The 24,694-nt window shown below is 37.5% G+C and overlaps 2 protein-coding genes across 3 annotated transcripts; one reads left to right on the forward strand and one right to left on the reverse strand.

Moving 5' to 3' along the window:
- The first annotated feature begins 5,546 nt into the window (after nt 1-5,546).
- Nucleotides 5,547-11,656, forward strand: LOC111798310 (splicing factor 3B subunit 2-like). The gene is made up of 18 exons (XM_023681371.1): nt 5,547-5,886; nt 6,763-6,882; nt 6,975-7,100; nt 7,192-7,254; nt 7,379-7,486; nt 7,949-8,026; nt 8,161-8,253; nt 8,380-8,466; nt 8,685-8,786; nt 8,884-9,003; nt 9,087-9,149; nt 9,605-9,741; nt 10,347-10,428; nt 10,529-10,587; nt 10,683-10,728; nt 10,828-10,919; nt 11,000-11,069; nt 11,151-11,656. The coding sequence occupies exons 1-18, from the start codon at nt 5,653-5,655 to the stop codon at nt 11,220-11,222; spliced, it is 1,752 nt and encodes a 583-aa protein (XP_023537139.1). The 5' UTR covers nt 5,547-5,652; the 3' UTR covers nt 11,223-11,656.
- Nucleotides 11,657-12,306: 650 nt separating this feature from the next.
- On the reverse strand, nt 12,307-24,282 carry LOC111798312 (transcription elongation factor SPT6 homolog). Of its 2 annotated transcripts, none has more exons than XM_023681373.1 (17): nt 24,143-24,282; nt 23,964-24,050; nt 21,792-21,921; nt 21,290-21,362; nt 21,068-21,218; nt 20,820-20,949; nt 20,450-20,696; nt 20,173-20,364; nt 19,960-20,079; nt 19,486-19,872; nt 19,305-19,415; nt 18,442-19,221; nt 17,257-17,398; nt 15,989-17,160; nt 14,217-14,426; nt 13,406-13,901; nt 12,307-13,141 (listed from the first exon to the last, which is right to left on the reverse strand). In XM_023681373.1, the coding sequence occupies exons 1-17, from the start codon at nt 24,171-24,173 to the stop codon at nt 12,735-12,737; spliced, it is 4,866 nt and encodes a 1,621-aa protein (XP_023537141.1). In that variant the 5' UTR covers nt 24,174-24,282; the 3' UTR covers nt 12,307-12,734. The 2 variants fall into 2 exon arrangements, with proteins under 2 accessions (XP_023537141.1, XP_023537140.1); XM_023681372.1 differs by having other exon boundaries at nt 21,287-21,362.
- Nucleotides 24,283-24,694: the final 412 nt, after the last annotated feature.

Genomic DNA, 24,694 nt, shown 5'->3' on the forward strand with positions numbered 1-24,694 from the left:
GACGGAGCCGTCGCCGAATTTCACCGTCCCGCGAATCCCCGAGTCAAGCTCGGAGAACGCAGACTTGGCCCCGGTCATATGGTTTGTTGCCCCCGTGTCGAGGACCCATCGCCGGTGCTCTTGCTGCTCGCCTCTTTCACCGATTTGAGCGAGCACTCGCTCCTCCTTCAGTCGAATTGGCTCCCCAGCCGGTGCATTTGTTATGCACAGTTGGAGCTCTTCCTCGGGTTCGACGCTCGCCAGAGCAGTTATGCCGTCGTTGATTACCTCTGTGGATTGGGGGAGCTCTTCCTCGGGTTTGAGGTCAGGTAGGACTGATGCAATCACCATGAAAAGGGCCGGCTCATCCTCCTCGGATTGAGCCACATGGGCCTTTTCGGCCGTCTCCTTGTTCCTGAGCTTGCTCCATCCAGCAATTCTTGCTCAGGTGACCTCTCTTCCCACAGTACGAGCACTGGANCTGGGGGCACAGATCGTAATATGGCGGCGAACGCCAGTCGATCCTCCCGATACTCAATCGTTTCTCCTTCCTCTGGCTCGACAGCGTGCCAGCTCGGGATGGAGGACCCCACGATGTACTTATTTTCACACTTTACATTTTCTTCTACTCGAACCTGAGACCTGTGTGTTGTTAGGTCGACACTCTAACCACTTGAGCTTTTCAACTTGATTGTTGATAGGATGGCTCCTCCGCAATGATATACACCGATGGCTTCAACTTGGCTCTGATACCACTTGTTGGATTTCGATAATCGGTGAGGGAAATTCTTTCTTTTCGGTGAGAGGAAATTGTCGGCAGGTTGTTGGAAGAAAAATAAAATGCGTAAAATAACAGAGAGAAGGACTGAAAGTTTGACTGCTCTTCAAAATCAGGTTGTTCAAATCTACTGAACAGATTTCCTATTTAAATATAACCTATCCTAAAAATGTGTGGAGAGTGGCGAACTGAATCTGTGCCACTTCCTACAAAATTGCCCATCGATTCGCTAATACATTCGACGTGTTTGTCAAATGGTCAAACCGAGAATTAAATGTAAACGTGTGAATCTAAATAAGAAAAAACAAAGGTTTTATCTAACAGGGAGATCGCTCAGGGACTGGGGAATTGAGTCAGTTACCAAGCATGTCACCATGGTGAAGCTCGCTAAGAGCGCAGTTAGTAAATTTGAAAACCCTCAAATCTCTATTTTTACTAATTACGGTATGTTTGAGTTTGATTTCCTCAACACAGAGGAGCCATGGGGGAGGTAGGTACCTGAAAATAATAGAAGGCGAGGGAATAAGCGGGTGTGACTTCCATCTGATCTACCTATGCAACACTTGACAAAAAGGTTTCTCTGGCATATCAACCGCCCTTGGTCCTCTTCAGCTTGAAGCACGCAGTGGTTTCCAAACAAGCAGAGCAATGTCGAGCTCCACCATGGCCGCCTCTTGTCCGGAGAGCAGTAACGGGGGAGTGCCCAAAGTACATAACCATAGCGTGCATGAGGTTCTTAAGGTTTACCTCCATGGCATTACACCTACGATGCTCCATCCCCTCGCCGCATTACATAGCATAACCGGGTTCACATTAGGCAAGCATAACATAGCATAACCAGGTCCACATTGAGCAAGCATATCCTAGCATACTAGATCTTATTCATGGCACGTGGGGTTCTCATTACAATCATGACATGTCAATCAACTCATCATACATACAAGGCGACAAACCGCGTCATAACATCATATTCATAAACATGGCATACATAGCAATTCACTGCAAGAATCACATACATAAACAAAGCATGCATAGCATTTCACGGCAAGAAACATCTAACCTAGCATACAGCAACAACATATGGTGCATGCAAGGGCCACAGGGCACGCACCAACATACATACATAACTAACGCCAACAGTAAGGTTACTTACCTCCTTGGCCTTGACCGAAGTCGCCCACAACGCTAACTCTAGCGCCTAACTACCTCCTATAAGACAGACAACATGATACACTTAGAGCGCCTTCACAACTATCCCTCGTGTCTAGCTACCAAGTACGTCCCTATCGCAAGCTATTTGTCAAACATGGAGTTATACTGACCTCAAATGGTTGAAACGAGGGCGGAAATGGCTTCAGAAGGGTCGAAAACCTAGGAATCGGTATACTATTCGGATGTCGAGCCGCCAAGCCGCACTTAGCCGAGTCGGAGGTTCGCGAAGCCGCCGGTGAGCAGAAACCGATGGCTGCGACGAACAACGCCGGCGCAGGGTTTCTGGTGCGCCTCCGGTTTGGGCCACAAAGGGGACGAGGCTCCAGGGTGGTGTCCGAAAGCGGGCTGCACGCTGGCTGAGACGTCTCGCCGAATGCCGGGGGTCGACCCACGCCTGCGCTGCGTCTTCCTCGTCCAAAAGTCCCGACGGTCCAACTCGCAGGGCTTGGCTATTGTCGCCGGTGGATGCGTCGTCGCTCGTCCGTTCTCCGGTGGCGCGTCGGCTTCCTCCTGCTTCAAACCACACTAGCACTCCCTTCTCCCTAAAGGAGGCGGCCACTTCTAGGGTTTACGGGAGCCTGAGTGGATCCCGCCGAAATCTTTTTTTTTTTTTTTCTCTCTCCTCTCTCCTCAGAAGGTGTACCGTTACAACATGTCACCACCAGTCACTTGAGCGAAGCTCGTTAGTAAGTTTGTACTTTTGGAAAACCCTTATTCTCATTTTTACCGTATAAATTTCGTTTAATTTTAACTTTGATTTCAACATAGAGGTGTCATGGGGAGCTAGGTACTTGAATTTCTAGTCCATCGGGGCTATATGTTCTATGAAGTGAGGTCCATAATATAGGCTAATGGATATTGATGATGGGAAACAATTACATTGATATGATAGTTCGATATGTTAGTTCTCTAGTTATATTCTTCCTCTCGGTAATAGTTGCATTGATATGATAGTTTTCTAGTTATATTCTTTTCGTGGTATAATAGTTGCATTGATATAATAGTTTCCTAGTTACATTGTTGTCCTAGTAGAATAATTGCATTGATATAGTAGTCCCTAGTTATATTGCTTTCGGTATATCAGGAAACTTAGTTATATTGTTTCCTCGATATAATAGTTGCATTGACATGATAGTTCCAGTTTCCTTTCTAAGGAACNCAGTGGGAGGAGACCAGGACTCTGACCGCGTGCCTGTTGAAGAATGAGCCGGCGACTCATAGGCAGTGGCTTGGTTAAGGGAACCCACCGGAGCCGTAGCGAAAGCGAGTCTTTATGGGGCAATTGTCACTGCTTATGGACCCGAACCTCTGATAGGGAACTCTTCATTATAAAATTGTTTCCCTCGTATAATAGTTGCATTGATAGCAACTTGGTTCTCTAATTATATTGTTTTCTTTGGTATAACAGTTGCATTGTTATGGTAGTTGTCGTTGTTATATTATTTCACTGGTGTAGCAATTTCCTAATTATATTTTTTTCTTTGGTATAATAGTTGCATTGATATAATAGTTTTATAGTTAGTTTCCCTGATATAGCAGTTGTCTTGATAGGAAATTTAGTTGCATTGATGTGATAATTCCATATTAGTTTCCGTGGTATAAACAATGCTCGAAGCACAGAGTTAGGCTATTTTGTTTTCATCATAAGAAAAGCTTTTAGACTTTCTCGGATCTCATTAACACATATTTAATCGTGAACTTCATTGAAAATAAACAAATGAGTGTGGAGATGAGAAGAAAAGTGTTGAGGTCGTATCGATTGGTTGAGAGGTCTGAAAGAGAACGTTGTTCTAGGAGGAATGATACCCGTTGGTATCGGATTCAGAGAATTAGCACACCGTTCGAGGCAACTTAACAATATTCCTTTAGAAACCTCCAAAAAAAAAAAAAAATTCGAGGCAACTTTCGAAAATTATAAGTATTTTTAGCAAGAAATTTATGTATTTTTATTATATTAAAAATACAATTTTAGCCAGAAATTTATGTATCAATGTTATAGAATAGATCTGAATTTCAACGTGGTGTTGTTTTAATTATCTGGTCGCAGATTATGTAATTATATGCTTATGGACGGTCTTGTGCCAATTCATTATCGTTATTGGTACATAACAAAAACCTAAGCTACATATGAACGGTCTTGTGCCAATGTTTAGTAGAACAAGTTAATAAGTTCAAAACCTAAACGGTACTTGAGGGTTCATGTTTTTTTTTAGTTATTGGATTTCTTAAATACCTCTAAAATTCTTTATTTTTCGGGATAGAATCGATTTTGCAGTATATAAAATTAATTTGTCCTCCGGTTAAAATATTTAACAAATAAATTATAAAATCAATATATAGAGAAATTATTAGTGCTCAATTTTTATTAAAAATTAGGGCAAATTTTCGTAATAATTAATATATGCATTGAAAAAAATAATTGTATTAAATAAAAATAAAATAATAAATATAAACATTATTTATATATTAATTTAAAATTATCACTCATATTATTATATTTACGACTATATGTATATAAAAAAAAAGTATATTAAACTAAAAAAAATACGAAAAATCATAAATAATATATTCCAAAATTGATATTAAAGATATTTACTCATCGGTCTATCTCGGGCCATCGACACCACAAATCATCCCATTATTATTAAGTCCGTCGCTAAGAGAGGTAGATAAGGTTCTTGTTCCTTAAAGAAGTAGTGAAACGTATACATCAAAAGTTAAGTATGAAAGTCGAACTAGAATTCAAATTAGTAATTGAATCTATTATTGAGATTGGGCAGATAGATACAGGTATATTAGTATACTAATCGATAGGTTCGAATGGGAAATAGATCTGAATGATTGAGGGAAGAAACATAAACTATATCTCAAACTGTCTCCCACCGACTAATTGGAAATAGACTGATTATTGACGATATTCGTATGTACTTAGTCTGCACTGGTTTGTACACAAAAGCATGAGTTATACTGAGTATTTACACTTAAAATATTGGTTTTCGAGAGGGAACATTGTAACAACCTAAGCTCACCACTAGCAAATATTGTTCGTCTTCGTTTTTCCTTTTAGGGCTTCACTCAAGGTTTTAAAACGCGACTGACTACTAGGGAGAGGTTTCCTCACCCTCTTATAAGGAATGATTCGTTCTCCTCTCCAACCAGTGTGGGATCTCACAATCCACCCCCTTAGGGGCCTCGAGCCTATGGCGACACATTGTATGATGTTTGACTTTGACACCATTTGTAACAACCTAAGTCCACCGCTCGCAGATATTGCCCATTTTGGCCGATTACGTATAGCTTTTAGCCTCACAATTTTTTATTGACGGTAATTTTTTTTTAAAATTTTTTTAAAAAATGAAAGGTGTTAATACCATTTTTTTTTAATTTTAAAATTAGAGTATTTTAAATTTTTTTAAAGCTAATTTGTTAAATTTTAGGAATATTTTAAAATAAATTACTATTTTTTTAAAAAAGTTGTATTATTAAATGTGGAAAATATAAATTTAATCTTTATTTTTCTAAAATTTAGCATTTTAAAAATAGGATATTTAAGTAAGTATTTGACATAATTTCGGGAATCCCTTTCTTCTTCTTCTCTTCTTCTCTTCTTCGTCTGTTCTTCGTTCTCATAGTCGTGTCCGCGGTTTGGTTTCTGATTGATTTGTGGGAAGCTTGAATCCAACATGACGGCGGAGGTGATTTCTCAGCCGAATGGAGTTGTCGCGAATGGTGGTAACTTGGACCTTAATTCTAACCCTAAATCTGGCGCCGCCAAGAAATCGCGGGAAAGTGAACGACGTCGTCGTCGGCGAAAGCAGAAGAAGAACCAGAAGGCTTCTAAGGTGAAGGAGGCTGCTTCTGGAGAGGATAGTGATGCTTCTGGCGATAACACAAAGGAGAATGATGATCTACTCCAGGTTTTTGGTTTTTGGTTTTTTATTTTTTATTTTTTTTTACGTTGAGGACATGTTTGTCGGTTTGTGGTTTTAGGGATACATTTTCTCAATGCTTCGGTGTTGTTGGGTAACAGTAGTTTTTCGTACGAAGATTGAACTAGATAGGTAGAATGTGTGTGTTGTCATGTGGGAAGGAGCTTGATGTCTAAGAAATCTATCATTTTCAACCATTATAAGGGGATTTAAGCTGAAATTAAGATGATACCCTCTGTGAGTTAGTAAGCAAGTAACACCAAGAAATCTATCATTTTCAACCATTAGAAGGGGATTTAAGTTGAAATTAAGACGATACCCTCTGTGAGTTAGTATAGTAAGCAAGTAGCACCAAGAAATCTATCATTTTCAACCATTAGAAGGGGATTTAAGTTGATATTTCTGCCTGGAATTTGTTTAAGAACAATTAAATTAACTTAATTTTGATTGTTGGATAGCAAAAACATACATGGGTCTATTCCCTCTTCTTCTTCTTTGCTTCATTTTTTTTTGTAAGAAACTAAATTTTCATTTGAGGAAAAAATGAAAAAAATACAAGGGTATAAAGAAAACGAAGCCCACAAACGAACTCGATCAAAAGAAAAGGGTTCCAATAAAGTAAAATGAGGCCAAACGAATAGTTACAAAAGACCTTAGAAACCGATGCCTAAAGGGAAACATAGAACCTGATAAAGGTCCGAGCATCACTATGGAATCTTTTGATTCCTCTGAAGATTTTATTATTCTTCTCCCCTCACAAATCCCATAACAGAGCACAAATCCTTGCTTCATTTCATTTAGTTAAATGATTTTTTTAATGTTAACTAACCATTCATAACGCATTGTTTGCTTTTGAAATTATAGGTTGTTGAGAAAGTAGAAATTGAATATGTACCTGAGAAGGCTGAATTAGATGATAGCTTGGACGAAGAATTTAGAAGAGTTTTTGAGAAATTCAATTTCAGTGATGTAGTTGGTGTTGAGGTAAGTATAAGCTTGCCAGAATAATTTTAGTTATCAATTCAATTTCTTCTGTGTCCAATCCTCTGAACCCTCTGGTTGATATTTCTACATAGGAGAATGAAAACAAAGATGAGTCTGCCCAAAATGCAGCATCTAAGAAGTCGGACTCAGATTCTGATGATGAAGAACTTGATAACCAGCAAAAGGAAAAAGGAGGCTTATCAAACAAGAAAAAGAAGGTAATAGGCTATTATCTTATACATATAAATAACGCATTGGTTACTACTTGCCACAATGATCTGAAAGTATATTGTTTTTGTCATTTTTCAGTTGCAACGGCGTATGAAGATTGCAGAACTGAAGCAGATTTGTTTGAGACCCGATGTTGTTGAGGTAGAAATGGACGCGTTGCACTTTTCTTTTACCTTAAAAAATCATTATAAAAACCTGACACCAGAGTGTCTGGCTACATTTTCTAGTTATGGCATTCTTATGTGCTAATTTATTTACTGTTCAGATATGGGATGCAACTGCAGCTGATCCCAAGTTACTTGTTTATCTAAAATCTTATCGCAACACAGTTCCTGTGCCAAGGCATTGGTGTCAGAAAAGGAAATTTTTACAGGTCTGTAATTCCGCTAATATTAAATTTACAGAATATACGTCTATGCACAATTGATGGGTATGCTAAACACGAGGGAAATGAGAGAGTTGAGTGAGGGAAGATCGTGTTGATAAGGTTTCTCTTATGTATACATATCTGGTTCTTGCAGGGGTGTGGCTGTGACACTGTTGGAGCCGGAACTTGTAGGTGTTTGCTAAGAGCACCCTTGTATTATTTTTGTTTTAGTATATTTGGTGGTATGGGTTGGGATATGAACATTTTTATGTTGCATTGATGGGCGGGTTTACTTGTGTATTGCATGATTCTTTTTTCTTATATATATCTACATCAATTCAATAATCAGTCTGCTTTGAAGTTTTAGATACCTTTCTGTTATTAGTGACCCTGCATTCTATAATTCTAGTGATGAAATAATATCTTAGTTTAGATTGTATCTTATTGGTAGTTGGATTTATTTTGTAGGGGAAGCGTGGTATTGAAAAACAGCCATTCCAACTTCCAGATTTTATTGCAGCAACAGGAATTGAGAAGATTAGACAGGTTGCTTTCACTACAATTTCTAGTTCTTGTTATGCTGGAAAAATCTTGTAGTCAGTCTCAATATATTTCTATACTCATGTTAGACCCAATGTGATGCCTGACACTGCCAATTCTCTATTATATTTGTTATGCAGGCTTACATAGAAAAAGAGGATAGTAAGAAGTTGAAGCAAAAGCAAAGAGAACGAATGCAGCCAAAGATGGGAAAAATGGATATTGATTATCAGGTTTTTACTGCCTTCTGATTTTGATTTGATGTATATTTCAATACTCGAGTTCTGCTGCTAGGTGTCTGTGTTGTTGTGTCCAGAACGTGAACATTCTAAGTTATTGAATTGGCTCTTGTGCATTAGGTTCTTCATGATGCTTTTTTCAAGTACCAAACGAAGCCAAAGCTGACAACACTTGGAGATCTGTACTATGAAGGGAAAGAATTCGAGGTATTGGGTTGTTACTATTATTTATCAACGATGCTCTTTGGTCTCTAGGACCAGTGCATCTGGGTGTTTTTCATGCATTAAGATATTGTTTGGGCCAATGTGCATTTTAAGTTTATAAAGAAGAAGCTGGTACAGAAGTAGCTATTTGTTCAGATACTGAGTAGTTAATCCTAATGGAGATTTCTTCCTTCCTCACTTATTTTTTCCTCGGTGTACAGGTTAAGTTAAGGGAGATGAAACCCGGCATGCTATCACAAGAACTGAAAGAAGCACTTGGTATGCCAGAGGGCGCTCCTCCCCCATGGCTCATTAACATGCAGGTTGGACAGTTCAATTTATCGTCAAACTCAAATCTGATCTCATGTTTTCTTAAAGCTGTTTATTCGCGATCTTATAAATTATATTTTCCTTTCATAGAGATACGGTCCTCCACCATCCTACCCAGATCTAAAAATTCCAGGACTCAATGCTCCCATTCCACCTGGAGCTAGCTTTGGTTACCATCCTGGTGGCTGGGGAAAGCCTCCCGTCGATGAAGTAAGTATTTGACTGTCATATTCTATCTTCAGGTTAAGGTCTGTCTTCTAAATCTTACCATTGTTCTCCGTTTTTATGAATAGTATGGCCGTCCACTGTATGGAGATGTGTTTGGTGTTCAGCAGCAGGAGCAAGCTAACTACGAGGTATCTTATTTATTTGTCTAACAACAGATTGTTTATTGATTTAGTGAAGGATAGATACATGAAAAGAAAAAACTAAAATTCCCAACCTTTTAAGTTCTTATAAGACTTCCTCAAACTATAGGAAAGGGGTAGAATTACATAAGTAGGTGGTGAACACCAGTCTGAAGACAGAATTTATTGAATCCAATATTTTCTCTTAGTCTCTCTACGTTTGAAATGCTTCTTTGCTGATTTCTTCTTTTTTGTCTCGAATGTGATTTTTTTTTTTNTTTTTTTTTTTTTTTTTTTTTTTTTTTTTTTTTTTTTTTTTTTATGGCAACACCTTCTGTGCCGCACTCATATTTTAAGACATTCTGTTATACTAAGTTCTTAAAAATAGATTAGTGTGATTCTCTCAACTTCCACTTTTGAGATTTTTGTATGTCTGTTACTTGATTGTTTGATGCCTTGTATAGGAGGAACCTGTTGATAAGACCAAGCATTGGGGTGATTTGGAGGAAGAGGAAGAGGAAGAGGTGGAGGAGGAGGATGAAGAGGAAATTGAAGAAGAGGAAATGCAAGATGGCATTGAATCTGTGGATAGTCTATCGAGGTATGCCATCATTGCCATTTTATCTCAAGCTCAGTTTTAAAATCTCTTTCTTGGTGTAATCATCTTGAATGTAATTATATGAGAAAATGAAATATTCTTGTTGGAATTCTGCAAAGGGATAAAAAGTAAAATATTCTTGAATGTTCAAATTTCCAAGGATGGGCACGATAAAGAAAAGTTAAAGATATTACATGTTATTTCCACAAGATCAAACATATGTGAGATCTTGGATTAAGACACTTCAATTAATATGAATGCTTTTGATATTTTTGAATGCTTTTGATATTTTTGAATGCTTTGGTCAATTTCATATACTGACTAGAATAGATTGAAGTTAAACAATTAAAACAGTATAACAAATAGATTGAATGCGTATTTAGCCTTGTCTTAAATGCGGCTGTGGTGAGACATGCCTTTGTGGTTGTGCGTCCCAGACCTTTTGGATATCCAAACCTGATCTTTGGAGTTTGTCTATGCTTTCCAGTTATTCTCCATTCTCCGGATTGATTCAGTAACGAGTTCCAATATTTTGCTTATACCGTATACTGGACGTATGCGATTAAGCCTTTAAGCAGTTCAATAATTGACTTCTCTGTTTCATGCAGCACTCCTACTGGTGTGGAGACACCAGATGTTATTGACCTTCGGAAACAACAGAGGAAGGAGCCGGACAGGCCTCTTTACCAAGTAAGTAAATAATCTGTGAATGCGACACTTCATCAGAACTTGCCTTCTCTCTATTATTCATTTCAAACTCAAATGTGATTTACTGTTCGGTTTCTTGAAGGTTCTCGAAGAAAAAGAAGAGAAGGTTGCTCCTGGGACATTGCTTGGAACTACACATACGTATGCAACTTATTCGCTTCATCTTTTTATGATAGCCATCAACTTTTCTTTCTTCTTGTACTCAAATTGACACTTTGATGTGCATGTCTGTTCAGTTATGTTATTAGTGGCGGTACTCAAGATAAGACGGGAGCCAAAAGGGTAAGAAACTTTTTAATGGTTCGTGGTATAATATGAACTCGGTGATTATTTGTCGACAATTAGTAATAATCTTCCTTTTCATGGCTATTTATCTTCCAGGTTGATTTGCTTAGAGGTCAAAAATCTGATAAAGTGGACGTTACTTTACGACCCGAAGAATTGGAAGCTATGGAAAATGTTCTACCTGCGAAGTATGTGATATCCACTTAGATGTGTAACTAACTAATTCGTGTCATAATGGAGCTCCTAATTATCTTTTTTCTCCTCTCAGATACGAGGAAGCTAGGGAAGAGGAGAAGTTGCGGAGTCAAAGGGAGGACTTCAGCGACATGGTTGCGGAGGTGTGATTCTTTTGTTAAACGAATCGACCGATTCGTTCTTGATACTCAACATATTAACAATTAGAACATTTTTTCTTGCAGAATGAGAAGAAAAGAAAACGTAAGATGCAGGAGAAGGATGGAAAATCTAAGAAGAAAGATTTCAAGTTCTAGGCCATTTTTTGTTTCGGTAATCGAACCACTCTATCGACTACTACTACCGCCATACCGAGCTGGCTTTTGCTTTCGTTGGAGATGTCGATCTTGGTAGTATCAAGTAATGTGATATCCTATAAAACTTCCAACACTGGCTCTTCCTAAAACCACCCAGATCCCTCTTTGCAGGGGTACTCTACATAGATAGTCGCATATACAGACTCTTCAATGGAAGTAGTTTGTCATATTAGTAGGTTCTGTATTCTTCGTTCTTTTTCGATTCCCGAGGTTCGAAAGGGCTGCTGTGCTATGACTAAAATGAATAGTAGCTACTATAGATTTATCTACAAATGAGTTTTATGTTGTTTTGTCACGGCGGCTCTGTTGTACTTAAAACACCAATTAAACTTTGACTTGTTTAAGTGGAAGTTAATTGTTCCAAATTGATTCAATTTTCAGCTGATTAGTCTTGTGCCCCATCACGAAGCAAAGATTCGGATTACCTAGGATTCGGATTAACCTGTTGATCGAATATCTCAAGACAAAAATACTTGTTTAAGATTTGAATCACTCAACAAACAAGATTGATCGTGTCTAAGCTTAAATGATTCTTTTTTATCAAATATTTCAAGGCAAGAACACTTATTAGGCATGAAATAAGGTCTATTATCAACCTTTCTATGTGAAAGCAGGCGAAGAAGCCTTCTCCCATAGGCTCAGAAAGAGTGCAACTAATCAAAGAGACTGGATTTGTGTGTAACCAACTCCAGTTTCGAGAATCCATAACCAACTCCAGTTCCTAGAATCCATAGATGAATGTTGAGCTTGAATGAAACTATTAAAGGTATTTCTGTTTACTCTAAATTGTAATCCACCCAAAATTTATAGCAATAAAACTTCATTGACACGAATTGAAATATCTTCTAATAATTTCAAAAACATTTCTTCACATCTTCATTGAAATATATTGTATGATTAACGTCTCTTAGTTCATATCAGAAATGTTAACTAAAAATCACTAAAAAAAAAAAGTAACTTTTTTTTTGAGACAAAATATGACAGGAAGGCTAAAAAAGCAGAGCAAACAACCTAAGCAATAAGGTATAGCAGAAAAAGGATGTTCCCATTAAGCAAAGGTAGAATTTTGGGGCTCTTAAGTATTCACATCAATCGGTTTATACCAGAAAGCTTTTAGGACAAAAGAGAAACATTATAAATACAGCCTTCAGAGAGAGCATTTACCTTCTCCTGTATAACCACCACCCTAAACCCACCCTAAACCCACCCTCCCCCCCTCCCCAACCACCTGCACAATCCAGTTAATTTTGTCACCGAGTGTTAATTAAAGGCAGAAGACAATCAGCTGAAGTGTACCGTCTAAAGATCATCGGCTGAATGATGATTTAACTGTGGCAGTAGACAGCCAAAAACTAGACAACAACCGTGAGGGAAACTAGTAAGAACTATTGGCCGCCTCGACTGTCGATTGTCGTTGTCAGCTTGTCGTTGCAGAGAAAAAAAAGCTTAGGATTAAGAACCCCATCCCCCACTGTTACTTGGACCAGAACCACCACCACCACCCCAATTCCCTTTGGAATTCCCACCAGTCCCACCCCAACCACCGCCACCGCCACCACTGCCACTGTCGCTTAATCCATTACCACCACCACCCCCACTCCCACCAGAGCTCCAGCCACCGGGGAAGGCTTCTTTGCCTGGTGAATTTTGAATTTTGGCTCCTGGGAAGTTGCTCAATCCATCATCCCCATCCTTGGAAGATGAATCCCACCTGGAGGAATCGTAACTAGAATCTGGCCTCTCGTTATTCCCTCTATTGTTATTGTATGAGCCTCGACCACGCCCACGTCCACCGTATGGTCTAGGCAGACCACTAGGATGTCCATCACGACTACCGGAATTTCTGTTGTCATTTCGCCCTGCAAGACAATATAAAGACAAATCAAAAGGTTAAAATGAATTAGGAGAAGAAATGGCATAAAATGGTATGAACCTCTAGCAGGACCCAGAACCACAAGGATCCAATAAGGAAAGAGGAAAAACTACATTCAGCCATCTAAGGCTAAAGTTTAATCACATTATTCAACCTGGACATTCCAAGAGCAGAGAAGTAATTTGAATGCAGTTTATAGTTCTCATAAAATATTAAATAAGTTTTGAAAGCAACATTCTGTGGACCTCACCTGTTCTAGACCCAGGAGTAGAAGAACGATCCCTGTCATATGACTGGCTTCTCCAGCCACCATCATGCGACGAACCACCCCAAGGGCTACCTGCAGATGCTGCGGAAGAGCCACCAGTTGCAGGGCTCCGCATTGGTACCATAGCAGCAACTGATCTAATCGATGGTGCTGAATCATGCTGGGGATCATCAATGTGCCTTTGAAAATAGGCCACAAGCCTATCAATATCTTCAAACATTCTTTTCCTAAATTTAAATCCCTTCGGATAGAGGCCAATATACTCGTGGTGTGGATTTGTACTTCGGATGTATGTCAAAATGAATGTACCCGGATGTTCGTGAGAAATTCCAAAACCATAGACTATTCTCATTGGATACTCTGACTTCTCAATCTTCATAAGTTCGTCAACTTCTGCTTTTGTGCCCTTCCTGAACTTGCGATAACTTAGCATCGTCTTTAAGTGAGCAACTAAGGGATCAACATAGCGATCCATCACCTGCATTTATGGGGGGCATACAAGAGAGACTCAATAGAGGTGCCATGTCAAATTCAACAAAAAATCAAGACATGCAGACGTTAGTCGCACAATCATATGATAGTTATTAAACAGAAAATTTTAGTAATTCTTCTAGGGGAAAATATCGGCACATAGAACAGGGTACCAAGAAATAACTTCAGAAAAACTATTCTCTAATATTAAATGCAGAAGCCTAGAGATTAACAATTCCCAAAAGGTCGTTAACAATTTCTACAACTTATGACATGAATCACATTGAAGGCCAACATATGACCACCAGAACACAACACTAACCTCGTCCAAATCCTCGAACGTGTCCTCCCCAATTTTCAAGGTCTTCCCTATACGCAACAAGCTAGTTATGTCTTTATGCTCCTTTCCACCTTCAACTATATCTTTGTGAGCATATACTCCATTGTAAATTTTAAGTGTCAAAGTCAAAAAAGAAGGTCCTCGAGAACTTGGTCGCACAATACTTTCACCAGGATCCTTGTCAGATAAGAGCTGCCATAAAGAAAAGAATGTTAGAATAGACTTCACACGAGAATGAAGTGCACGAGAAGTAACATTTATGGGGAAAAACTAATCAACCATTTTCAAACAAATATCCTTGAAGACTCGTTATTCTTCACTAAATGAAATTCAAGAAATAAAATCACTTCCCTCGTGTATTAAATATAAACTAGAAGGTTTACATGGACCCCAAAATCAGTTCCACAAAACACCATTCCTCTAAATCCTCTCTAACTGAACATGCTACAAAACAGTCTTTTCATCTTATGACCTCACCTCAGACAAAATTTTGTGGAGTTTACATCTTAGGTACCAGACTAGTCGTATTTGAACTTGAGACCCCTCTGGAATTCTCTTCCAAATCTCTCTTTAATCATTTGTTTACCTCCATAATTCCACCATTCCCATTTCTTTTCTAAGTTATTAACGTTAAAATTTTGAGAAAATAATTATATCTCTAGAGAGGATTATCTCACGCAAAAATCTTCTAGGGTGCATTTTCTCCAGCGATGCATCTTACACAAGCACAATTCTAAAATTATTGATCATCTGGCTTCATATATATTATCTTGGTGGACTTGGGAGCATTGATAAAGACTTTTCGTTTCTCATTACCTCTCCTTAAAAAATGTTGAAATATGGAGGAAATTTATGGGAGAAATGAAGAGTCTTACAGAAGTTGTGTTTTTCTTTTCATCGCAATTTTCTCATCCAAATCTCTCTTTAATCATTTGTTGACCTCCATAATTCCACCATTCCCCTTTCTTTTCTAAGTTATAGATGTTAAAAATTTGAGGAAAATAATTATATATCTTCACGGATTATCTCACGCAAAATTCTTCTAGGGTGCATTTTCTCCCGTAATGCATCTTATGCAAGCATGATGATTCTAAAAATGTGGACTAGGGAGCATGGACTTTTCAATTCTCATTTGCAATCCTTGCAAAATGTTGAAAATATGGAGGAATTTTATGGGGAAAAGGAAAAGTCTTAAAGAGTAATTTTTTTTTCACTGTCCACTTGAATTTTTGGTTGAAAAGGGATGGCAGGGCGTTTTTCTGTGTAGAGGAATTTTGGTTAGTGGTGGAATTTGGTTCCGCTTACACCTCAGCTAAAAAAACAAAATCATTGGGTAATCTATAATCTACAGAAAGGAGAAATGCCATGAAACTTCTTGAACTTCCAAAAAAAGATACAATTTTATCGAAAATTGAAGGATCATAAATCGAGATTAAATGCAACCAGAATGCAACCAAAACAAAACATCTTGGTAAAAGATAGAAATCAAAACAGCTCAAGTACAAGTCCTTTTAAGAATATTCTTCCCTTTTCTTAGTAACTATCAACTATTGAGGCTCTTACGTGTGATTGTGTAGTATGGGGTAGTCCATCGTCATTTTACCTGATGAAAGGTGTTTATCATGACTTTTAAAGTGACTAAACAATAAAGCATAGCCACTTAAAATGTTTTTATCTTCACTCGTTGACATTCGGGTCCCTAACTTTGTACACCTAAAATTTAAAATAAGACAGTTTCTTAGAGAAAAACAAACCTCCATTGCTTCATCTGCTGTTATATTCTGGAAACGAGGGTGAACAATCATTCTTGGCTTGAAAAGCTTTTTCGCAAGTTCCTTCTCTTTTCGAGACTTGTCTTGCTCACTCTGTAGGCTGCTTCGATCTTCATGATAGTAGGGATCAAGATTTCGAGTAACCTGGTGCCGATTACTTCTCATCTCACTCTCTTTACAAACAAGAAAAACTTGATACCTATTCTTCTGAATTGATTTAATCTTGCAAGTAACAATATCCCCCTCATGCAACCTATCAGACAAGTCAGAAATATCTCTAGAATCATCTGCATAATCTTCTTTCATAAGCATTCCAGTCAATCCAGATTCAAGTCCACAAATTGCTCTTTGACCTTGTACTTTGCGGACAGTAGCTTGCACAATTTTCCCTTCCGCAAGGGTATCTTCTGTTTCACCAGATATCATGTAAAACTCTTCATCTTGACTGGGCTCTTCATATTGCTTACGCCAATCCTGAAAGCCCTGCATCAGTTCTCTTTTTATGTCAAGAAAAGTATCTCGTTTATCTTCCCGATTCTTGCTCTTAGAATATTCATCAACATCAAGAGTCCTCAGTAAATGAGGCCGGTCTCTAACATGCTCTATGGCCATCTCTGCATCCTCATCATCATTAGCATCACCTTTAACATCTTCATCAAAAACATCCTTTGCTAATTCTTGCGCTAAAGCATAAGATTCAGGATGAATTCTCGTATTATCCAATAAATCTATAAATTGGCTGCTGCTTGCAGCCAATCCACTCCGCCTTACACGCAAGAACCCAACTGCATTAACAAATACCTTTTTACCAAGACCATGTGCAGTAACAAAGTCCTTCCGTGTGAAAATTGATCCAGCCCTCACCAAGGATCTCTGCAAAGAAGCTGCCTTCCTAGGTCCAAGTCCAGCTATAAATTGCAATGGGCTGAACAACCATTCATGGCTTATAGCCAAATTAGTGTCCAGGCCAACCTGGTTGGTTACATTAACCATAACCTGTTCAACCATTCCATATTTGTCATCTGGGGTCAGGAAGTTCTCCAAAGGATGTAGTTTCCAAGATAAGATCTCCCTTCCTGGACCACAAAGTGTTGCAACCATAGCGAGAGGATTTTGCAGATAGCGTCCAAGAGCAACAGCACGCTTCACAATGCCTAATAAGAAAAGAAATTTATAAAATCACTTACAATAAAATAGAAGTTCAAAAGTAAAAAAGAAATCAATACATAAAAAAAGAGCCAGTGTACTACCTGATTGCCCTTGTAATTGATCAGCGGAAATCCTAGAATTTTCATACAAACGAGGAAGGGACTCATCGCCATATACAATGCTTAATCCATCCATCTCATGTCCAACGTCTCTAGGATTCTCCTCCACCATCTTAAAAATAATCTGACAAAATAATAAAATAGCAAATGAATGACATGATACATACCATCTGGAACGATAACATGATATGTACCATATGGAATGTTGTACATTTAAACAGAAACTGAGCAAACAAGACCAACAAATGTATGTGACTCAATAATTATGAGCGGAAATGCAGAACCTTAATAAATCCTTGAGAAGGATTACTAGTATTATTCAACCACTACAAAGTCGTCTGAACCTTCTATGGAAAATAAAATTCATTATTAAAAGAGAAACATGAATAAACCAGGAAGAGAAATATCCCCCGACTAGATTGATAAAAAAAAAAAAAAAAAAAAAAAGTTTGTTTCATCACACCTCTATCTTAAACATGAAATTCGCCAACCTATAAATGCCAATGGGCTCCAAATTCTTTTTATAATTTCTAAACTTGTGGGATAATTGGTCTCCCGAAGACAGTATCAAGGGCCTTTGAAGACTTAGTTTAATTCAAGTGTCTTTGTTGTTATCGCCTAAACCCATTAGGTTAGTACCAATCATGTTAGAGATTACTGATTCAAATCTTCCCAACAACCCAAATTCCAAGGACTCGATAAATAAATCCATTTCACTAAGAAGTCCTATTGCTCCAACATAAAGGCCTTTCTCAAAAGTAGCACACCAAAATTTGAGAACACTCACCAGAAACTTCTAAATTATCAAACCATAACGTGAAATGGATTCTATTAGCATGAGGTCCTTATATACAATATAATTATGTGATCTTTTATAATTCAACAGATAGCACCATATTTCACTGATATAATGAAAAGGAAAATGGCTCCAAAGAAACTAGATAGCACCATACATATGATATATTTACAACCCCCAAAGAAACTAAAGTCAACAAGAGAGAATTGATGGTAACGAATTGCAGTAGTGAAATAACATTAAAGCAAGTTTAGATGAATTTTGTGCTTCACTCCTCTGCTAAACAAGCACATACCATTCCTAAAAGAGGGAAAAACTATAATCTCATTATATAATATATGCACCAGCACCACTAGTATTGGATCACTAACCTCATAAATATCATCTTTCAATCGGGTACAAGATAAATTAACTGCTCCTAGAACAACAACATGTGGTTGATGGTCTGTCATGAACTTCAAAACTCGCTCTTGATCATTTTTCTTCCGCTGTTGATCATTCACATTTTGAGAACGTATGGTGAGAGATCCAGTGTAAAGAACATCAAGAACCTCACCAGCTGAATCTAACATCACAAAGGTGGTAGCTGGCTTTCCAGGACCCCAACAGCATGCCATTACCCTTGGGGCAGCCTCTTCATCAGAACTAATATCATTTTCTTTGTGTTGATATGGACCAACAGATACTTTATTCCATAAATTCTTTCCATATTCCATAAGTAACCAGTTTTTTGATTTACTAGTCATCAGGGTTCTTGCCTCTTTCTCCATTGAAGGCAGAAGAAAACCAGAAAGTGCATCCTGCAATATCAACTTTCTCTGCTCATTCCACAGCTGAGCAGATTTGCTAACACCATCACTCAGATAATATTCATTAAAATCATTTATCAACTTATTTAAATGTTTTTCGGGTAGCTTGAGAGTAACATTCAGAAGTTTTTCTTCTTCAGCCTTCTGAATAAGAAGCCACTGTGCATCCTCAAATCTACTCAATGGCTTTTCACGGAGCCACTTAACAGCTGAAAATTGATGAAAAGAATCTATTGTAACATTTCCATCTGATGTAGGACTTGTTGATATCACGGCATAGTCCATATAGTAGCTCCTGACATGCTTCCTCACACAAGGTTCACAACTAATCTCAATAGCTGCCTGAAATCACGAGACAGAAAAGACCATGAACATATGCTATACCGCATTCTATAATTAAATCTAGGGAAACAAAACTATAATACCATATGCCTAGCTCCCTTGAGAACAGCTTGAGGAGTCTCAAACATCGCACAGGTAAAGTTTGATGCCATCTCTTCAGGTGTTTCCTTTGGATCCTCCAACTCATCATTCCTCTATAAAAATGGAACGGGTGTTATCACCGTATTCAAGATTCCAAATAAAATCATATCAAATAATACTGACCATCTTTTCTAAGGAGAGCTGCAACCCGAATTGCTCAGAGCTATAACCAAATTTTCCTGCAACCTCCCATAAGCCAGCCTTACTACAAATACTGTATAGTGATTTCCTCTTAGGCCTTTTGAACTGTCCTTCATCAACACCAACTTCACCAGGGGGAAAATGCAAATTGAACTTTGAGTCAACATCATCTACCTCTCTATCTGATTCAGCTGCCTTGAGAGATTTCATGATCGAATCAAAAAGCTGTTTATTCAATGACAGTCTAGTTTCATCATAAATCCTACATGCCTCCTCGTCATTACGCTTCTTGTAATATGATTTAAGAGCATTTTTCCGCTTTTGAAGAAGCAGCCACTTTTTGTCCAAGTCTTGAATTGCCCAAAGTATCTACAACGAAAAGTAAATATACATTGCATCTCACGTTTTTCAAATCCATATAAGTGGAGCTTTGCTTCCAAGTACAATTTTACTGACCTTATGCCACTTTAACGAGGGTGTTTTTTCATTTCTATCCTGATCATCACCAGACTCATGTTCTGTATCTTTTAATAAGCTTAGGATTTCCTCCTTCCTATACATGGCAATGAATGGTATCTAAAAGAAAGAACAGAACAGAACAGAAAAATATTAGAACAAACAAGTATAGATGAGAATACTAAGGCTAATAAATGATAAGAGACTACTAACATCTAATTTTTGGACATGTACAAGATCCAGAAACCGCAGAATATCACCCTTTGTTACAGATAGGTCTTGTCCACTGGCATTGCCAAATAAAGAGTTCATTCCATTAGCAATATGACCATGTATCCACGAAGCCTCCTCATCCTCCAGCCTCTCGTCCATAGTAGGAGGAGGCCCAGTGCTTTCCTCTGAAATCTAAAATAAAGGCAACAAAATAAATAAATAACCCATGAAGATGCCAATATACAACATGAAATTATATTCTGATATGAAAAGAAACCTGCATTCTTTCGGGCATATCAATCTCCCTTATCTGGTCATCTTTTTCTGTCATATACTTCTCAGAAATTACAATTGGTTCAAATTCATCTTCTAATCTCTTTTCACGCCACTCATGAGTATCCAATTCTCTTTTGCGAAGCTGAAGAAGCTCATCGACATCGCCAAAAATTTCATGTGCCTCCTGCAAAGCAGTTGATGAAACACCAGGCGCTTGTCTGGATTTCTTTTTCTTCAACTTCCTCCGCCTAGATCGTACAGTTAATAAATTAAGGTTAAATATGTACAATAAGATGGTTATTGGCAACAAAATTAATAAAAACACCAGAAGATGTGGTCTGAGATCCCTAAATATATGAAGGAAAAAAAACCTTAAGGGAGCCCCATCTTCATCAACTTCTTCATCCACAATGAAATCAGCCATTTCATCCTCATCTCCTATGTCAGCATCTTCTTCCTCTTCAGGTTGTTCCTCCTCTTCGGCAATATCCTCAAGTGGAGCTTCAAACAATCACCATAATGTTTCAAAACATAACTAAGAGTGATACCTCAATGAGAAATATAGCTAGCGTACTTATGGTAGAAATAAGGCAGAAATAAAAAGAAATCAAAAGCATACCTTCATCATCACCAAACAAACTACGTTTAAGTTTTTCCTCTGCAGTTCGTCCGCCTCTACTACTTTCGACAAAATCCTCATCATCAGAAAACCCAGAAGGCTCGACATTGTCCCTTCGAGCTTTTTTAAGCCTCTTAAACTTTTTGCTCCCCTGAAAAAGATGATAAAAATGCTCAGAAATAAATAATATGAAGCAATATTATAAAAATCCAATACCACTACCTTCGGCCGTTGAATGCTAATATTGTTGTCCTCAAGGAGTTCATAGTCATCTTCATCAAGTACATATTCCTCCCTAAGAAAGTGAAGATCATCTCAGGTCAATACAGAGATTTTATTTAAAATAAGAAATCAGACTTTAATTGAGAAAAATGAAAGGATGTACAAGAGGATCCCAAACCTAAAAAGAACTACGCCTAACTGATAATAACAAAAAGTCATAGAGGCCACTACCCATACAGAAGTGTTAAACCCAATATACAAGGAGACAGATAAGTCACCCAATGACAGAACCATTGACCTCTTGGTCAAGTGCACATCACTTACTACTGCGCTAAATTCAGTTTGACAAATTATAATTCAAATAAAATTAAATCACTGACCTTCGACCTACTGTCTATATTAGTTCAGGTTACAGACCAAACTCATTTGAACAGGTAGAAAAACAATATCCATTTCAAATAAAAATAATATTTATTATACTAAGTCAGAGAGTAAACTTCACTTTTTCTTCCTTTTCTTCTTCTTCTGCCTTTCATCATCACTGTCTTCCCTCTCCTCTACATCTTCTTCATCTTCTTCTTCAATATCATCGACTATGAAACCATCCTTTTCATACTCATCCTGTCCTTCTTCTATAAAATAAAAAAGGACTTATTATCGCTATGGAACTGGCAGCAGCAAAAGAAAATACCGTACATTTAAAATTAATTGTTGCCACAAACAGAGACAGAATGAAAAAGATAAGATGAACAATTGCTATTTGACCACAAATTCATTCCAATGCCTTACATTGGGCGGTTAACTCTTCCTTTTAGATCAAAACCATTTTATTAAATAAGCATTCTACAAGCATAGATAGGAAGATGAATATCCTTTCCCACTCAAAGCCAGGAAAAGATTACTTGTAGGCTCCCTAATTAGCTTGAATTAACCAAGAAATAACTACAAAACCCCTATAACAGGAATCTCAATTTCAAAGCATAATACACATGAACACCCCATTATAAAAATTATGATAATATGCATTGTCAAAAATCCTACAATTCTTTACAAGCTAAAGATCTAGCACGTTTCCATAATCGCATTTAACCAACAAATTTTAGCTTTTCCATTAAAGAGCGCTCCATAAATATGAGCAGTTACATCAAAAGCCTCATGTCTAATATGTGTGCTCACCAATTAAAATCAAATAGCTTAAGAATATTCCATTGGAAGTTAATGAAGGGGAAGTTACTGCAGAAAGGGTAACACTCTTATAATCTAAGTCCCCCTCCCCCAATTCAAAAAATGCATCTCTCGCAAGATCTCGAAACATACTTCTAATCTAATTGACTAAATGGGAATCCTCTCCCCGATTCAACCCCTTCCCATAAAACATTATCATGATCCTTCTCAATTGCCATTTTAATAGTTTAGGGAAATCTCGAGTTCTAATCAACATGAATAGAATAAAAGTAAAGTTTCCCCCTTTCAAGAAGCAAGTCTTCCTCCCAGACAAAAGTACTGTCTAAATCTTTTCAATGACCAAGCTTCAACATGAAGACACTCGAGAATTATGACCTAACCTAAGGGCATACCTATATGCATAAAATGCAAAGGTGCAACACCATGTATGGATAAGGCAAAGAATAAAACATTCATCCATATTCACCTTAAGACCTATACTCAACTGAGAAGATTGAGAAAAGATTAAGAAGAAAAGATTCCTCTTCCCCCAAACAAAACTCAAAATAAAGTATCTCACTTGTATGCATTACAATACACCAGTTATCAATTGCACTTCAGTTACAAATGTTCCTAGTTCCATCAAGAACCCAGAAAAAAAAAAGGTACTCTTTTTTCTATATGAAGCAAAGATATTTCTTCCAATGAACTACTGAAAGTCTTTTGAGAAAACTACCGAATGGCCTGTATAAGACTAAGACTCCAGACTGTTCCCGAGGACGTGTAAACATGTTTTCAGTAATATAGGGCCATATATTGCAAAAGCATTGAGCAGAGTGCCATTTACAACTCAGTAATCACAAAGTTTGATCTGATGCTATAAATACAAAGCAATCAGCCATCACAGCATAAATAGAAGACCCATCAGAAGGTAGCTAGAAATTTTGTGATTCATCGTGGTCATTAAAACAGTTCCTGCTACGTCTCATTACTTCTATTGTTCCTAAATCACATCTAAAGACATAAAGTCGTCATGAAGTTTCCATTCGCCCCTTAAATCATCCATGGCTAGAAGGGATACCCCGAAGGCATGAAAAGAGTTACTTGTCCTGATTTCTTCAAGCCGAGTCAACCTACTGATAGATAATGCAAGACCTAAACATTAGACAATCACTGACTCACGAAACTCATAGGATACGCCACATACCCTAACGAGTTACAAATATGCCACACCCTCAGTTTCACCCTTAGTCCTCACCCCAGCTCAACAATTCTGGCCATAAATTGAAAAATTGTCACTGTTTCTCATCCTCTATAACCGAATTGGAGAACAATAGAGCGGGTGGGAGGAGTAATATATTACTAACAAAATATTAACGAAATAAAAAACCGACACACTGACCACCAATCGACCCACAGATACCCAAGAACATCCAAGACACTAAAGAAAATCTGAGAAAAAAAATACAACCAACAATTTCAGATAAAAATAAAGAAAAAGGACACAAACCATCTTCTTCATCTTCCTCGTCCTCCATATTACGACCGTCGACATCATCACCGTCAAGCGGCTCTCGGTCGTCCAATTCGACCTCATCTACAGAAACACCGGAGTGAGAAAAGAGGGAAGAATGCAAAGAGAACCAGAAAATCCAAGCGGAAAGTGAAAGAACAAAGACAAGAACAAACCTTCTTCATCGGAGATCACCGCCTTGCCCATTGACGGAGATGGAAGAGTAATGAATGAAGAAGTAGAACTGATGAACGAATTGGGGAGGGAGGAAATTGGAAGCAGAGAGCACCTGCAATGGAGCCCTAACTACAGAGCAGTTAAATGAACCCCAAAAAATGTTATTTATTTATTTATTTATTTATTTATTTACTTTTTTTATTATAATTATTATAATAATTATTATCTTTATTTTTATTTTTAATTTTCACGAGTTATAAACTATTTATTAAATTTTTATTTAAATTATAAAAATTTATTAAATGCAGGGATTAATGTAAATTAGAGAAAAATATTGAGATTAAATCAATAATTTAAATTTCTACTGGTTGTTTTTAATTATTGGTCTTCCTAATTTTTTATATTATCTATTTTTATCTGTTTATTAAGATAATAATTATTGTCAGAGATAACTATTATCTGACTCTCAAAATTTGATCTGACAGATTTGTTTTATAACATGATCTTTAGATCTAAATTATCCAATAATCTAAACAAACGATATAAAATTA

This window comes from Cucurbita pepo, chromosome LG07 (assembly GCF_002806865.2).
Source record: "Cucurbita pepo subsp. pepo cultivar mu-cu-16 chromosome LG07, ASM280686v2, whole genome shotgun sequence".
NCBI lineage: Eukaryota > Viridiplantae > Streptophyta > Magnoliopsida > Cucurbitales > Cucurbitaceae > Cucurbita > Cucurbita pepo.

Bases quoted from the DNA above. Each gene is read 5' to 3' on its own strand.
- LOC111798312 (XM_023681372.1), bottom strand. From the start codon at position 24,173: ATGGGCAAGGCGGTGATCTCCGATGAAGAAG. The intron at 19,416-19,485 runs GTCAGTATTATT...CCATTTTTATAG, and splicing joins AGCTCTCCTTAGAAAAGATG to AGGAATGATGAGTTGGAGGA. The intron at 19,222-19,304 runs GTATTATAGTTT...TCGTGATTTCAG, and splicing joins TCAAGGGAGCTAGGCATATG to GCAGCTATTGAGATTAGTTG.
- LOC111798310 (XM_023681371.1), top strand. From the start codon at position 5,653: ATGACGGCGGAGGTGATTTCTCAGCCGAATGGAGTTGTCGCGAATGGT. The intron at 8,467-8,684 runs GTATTGGGTTGT...CTCGGTGTACAG, and splicing joins ATGAAGGGAAAGAATTCGAG to GTTAAGTTAAGGGAGATGAA. The intron at 10,429-10,528 runs GTAAGTAAATAA...GGTTTCTTGAAG, and splicing joins CGGACAGGCCTCTTTACCAA to GTTCTCGAAGAAAAAGAAGA.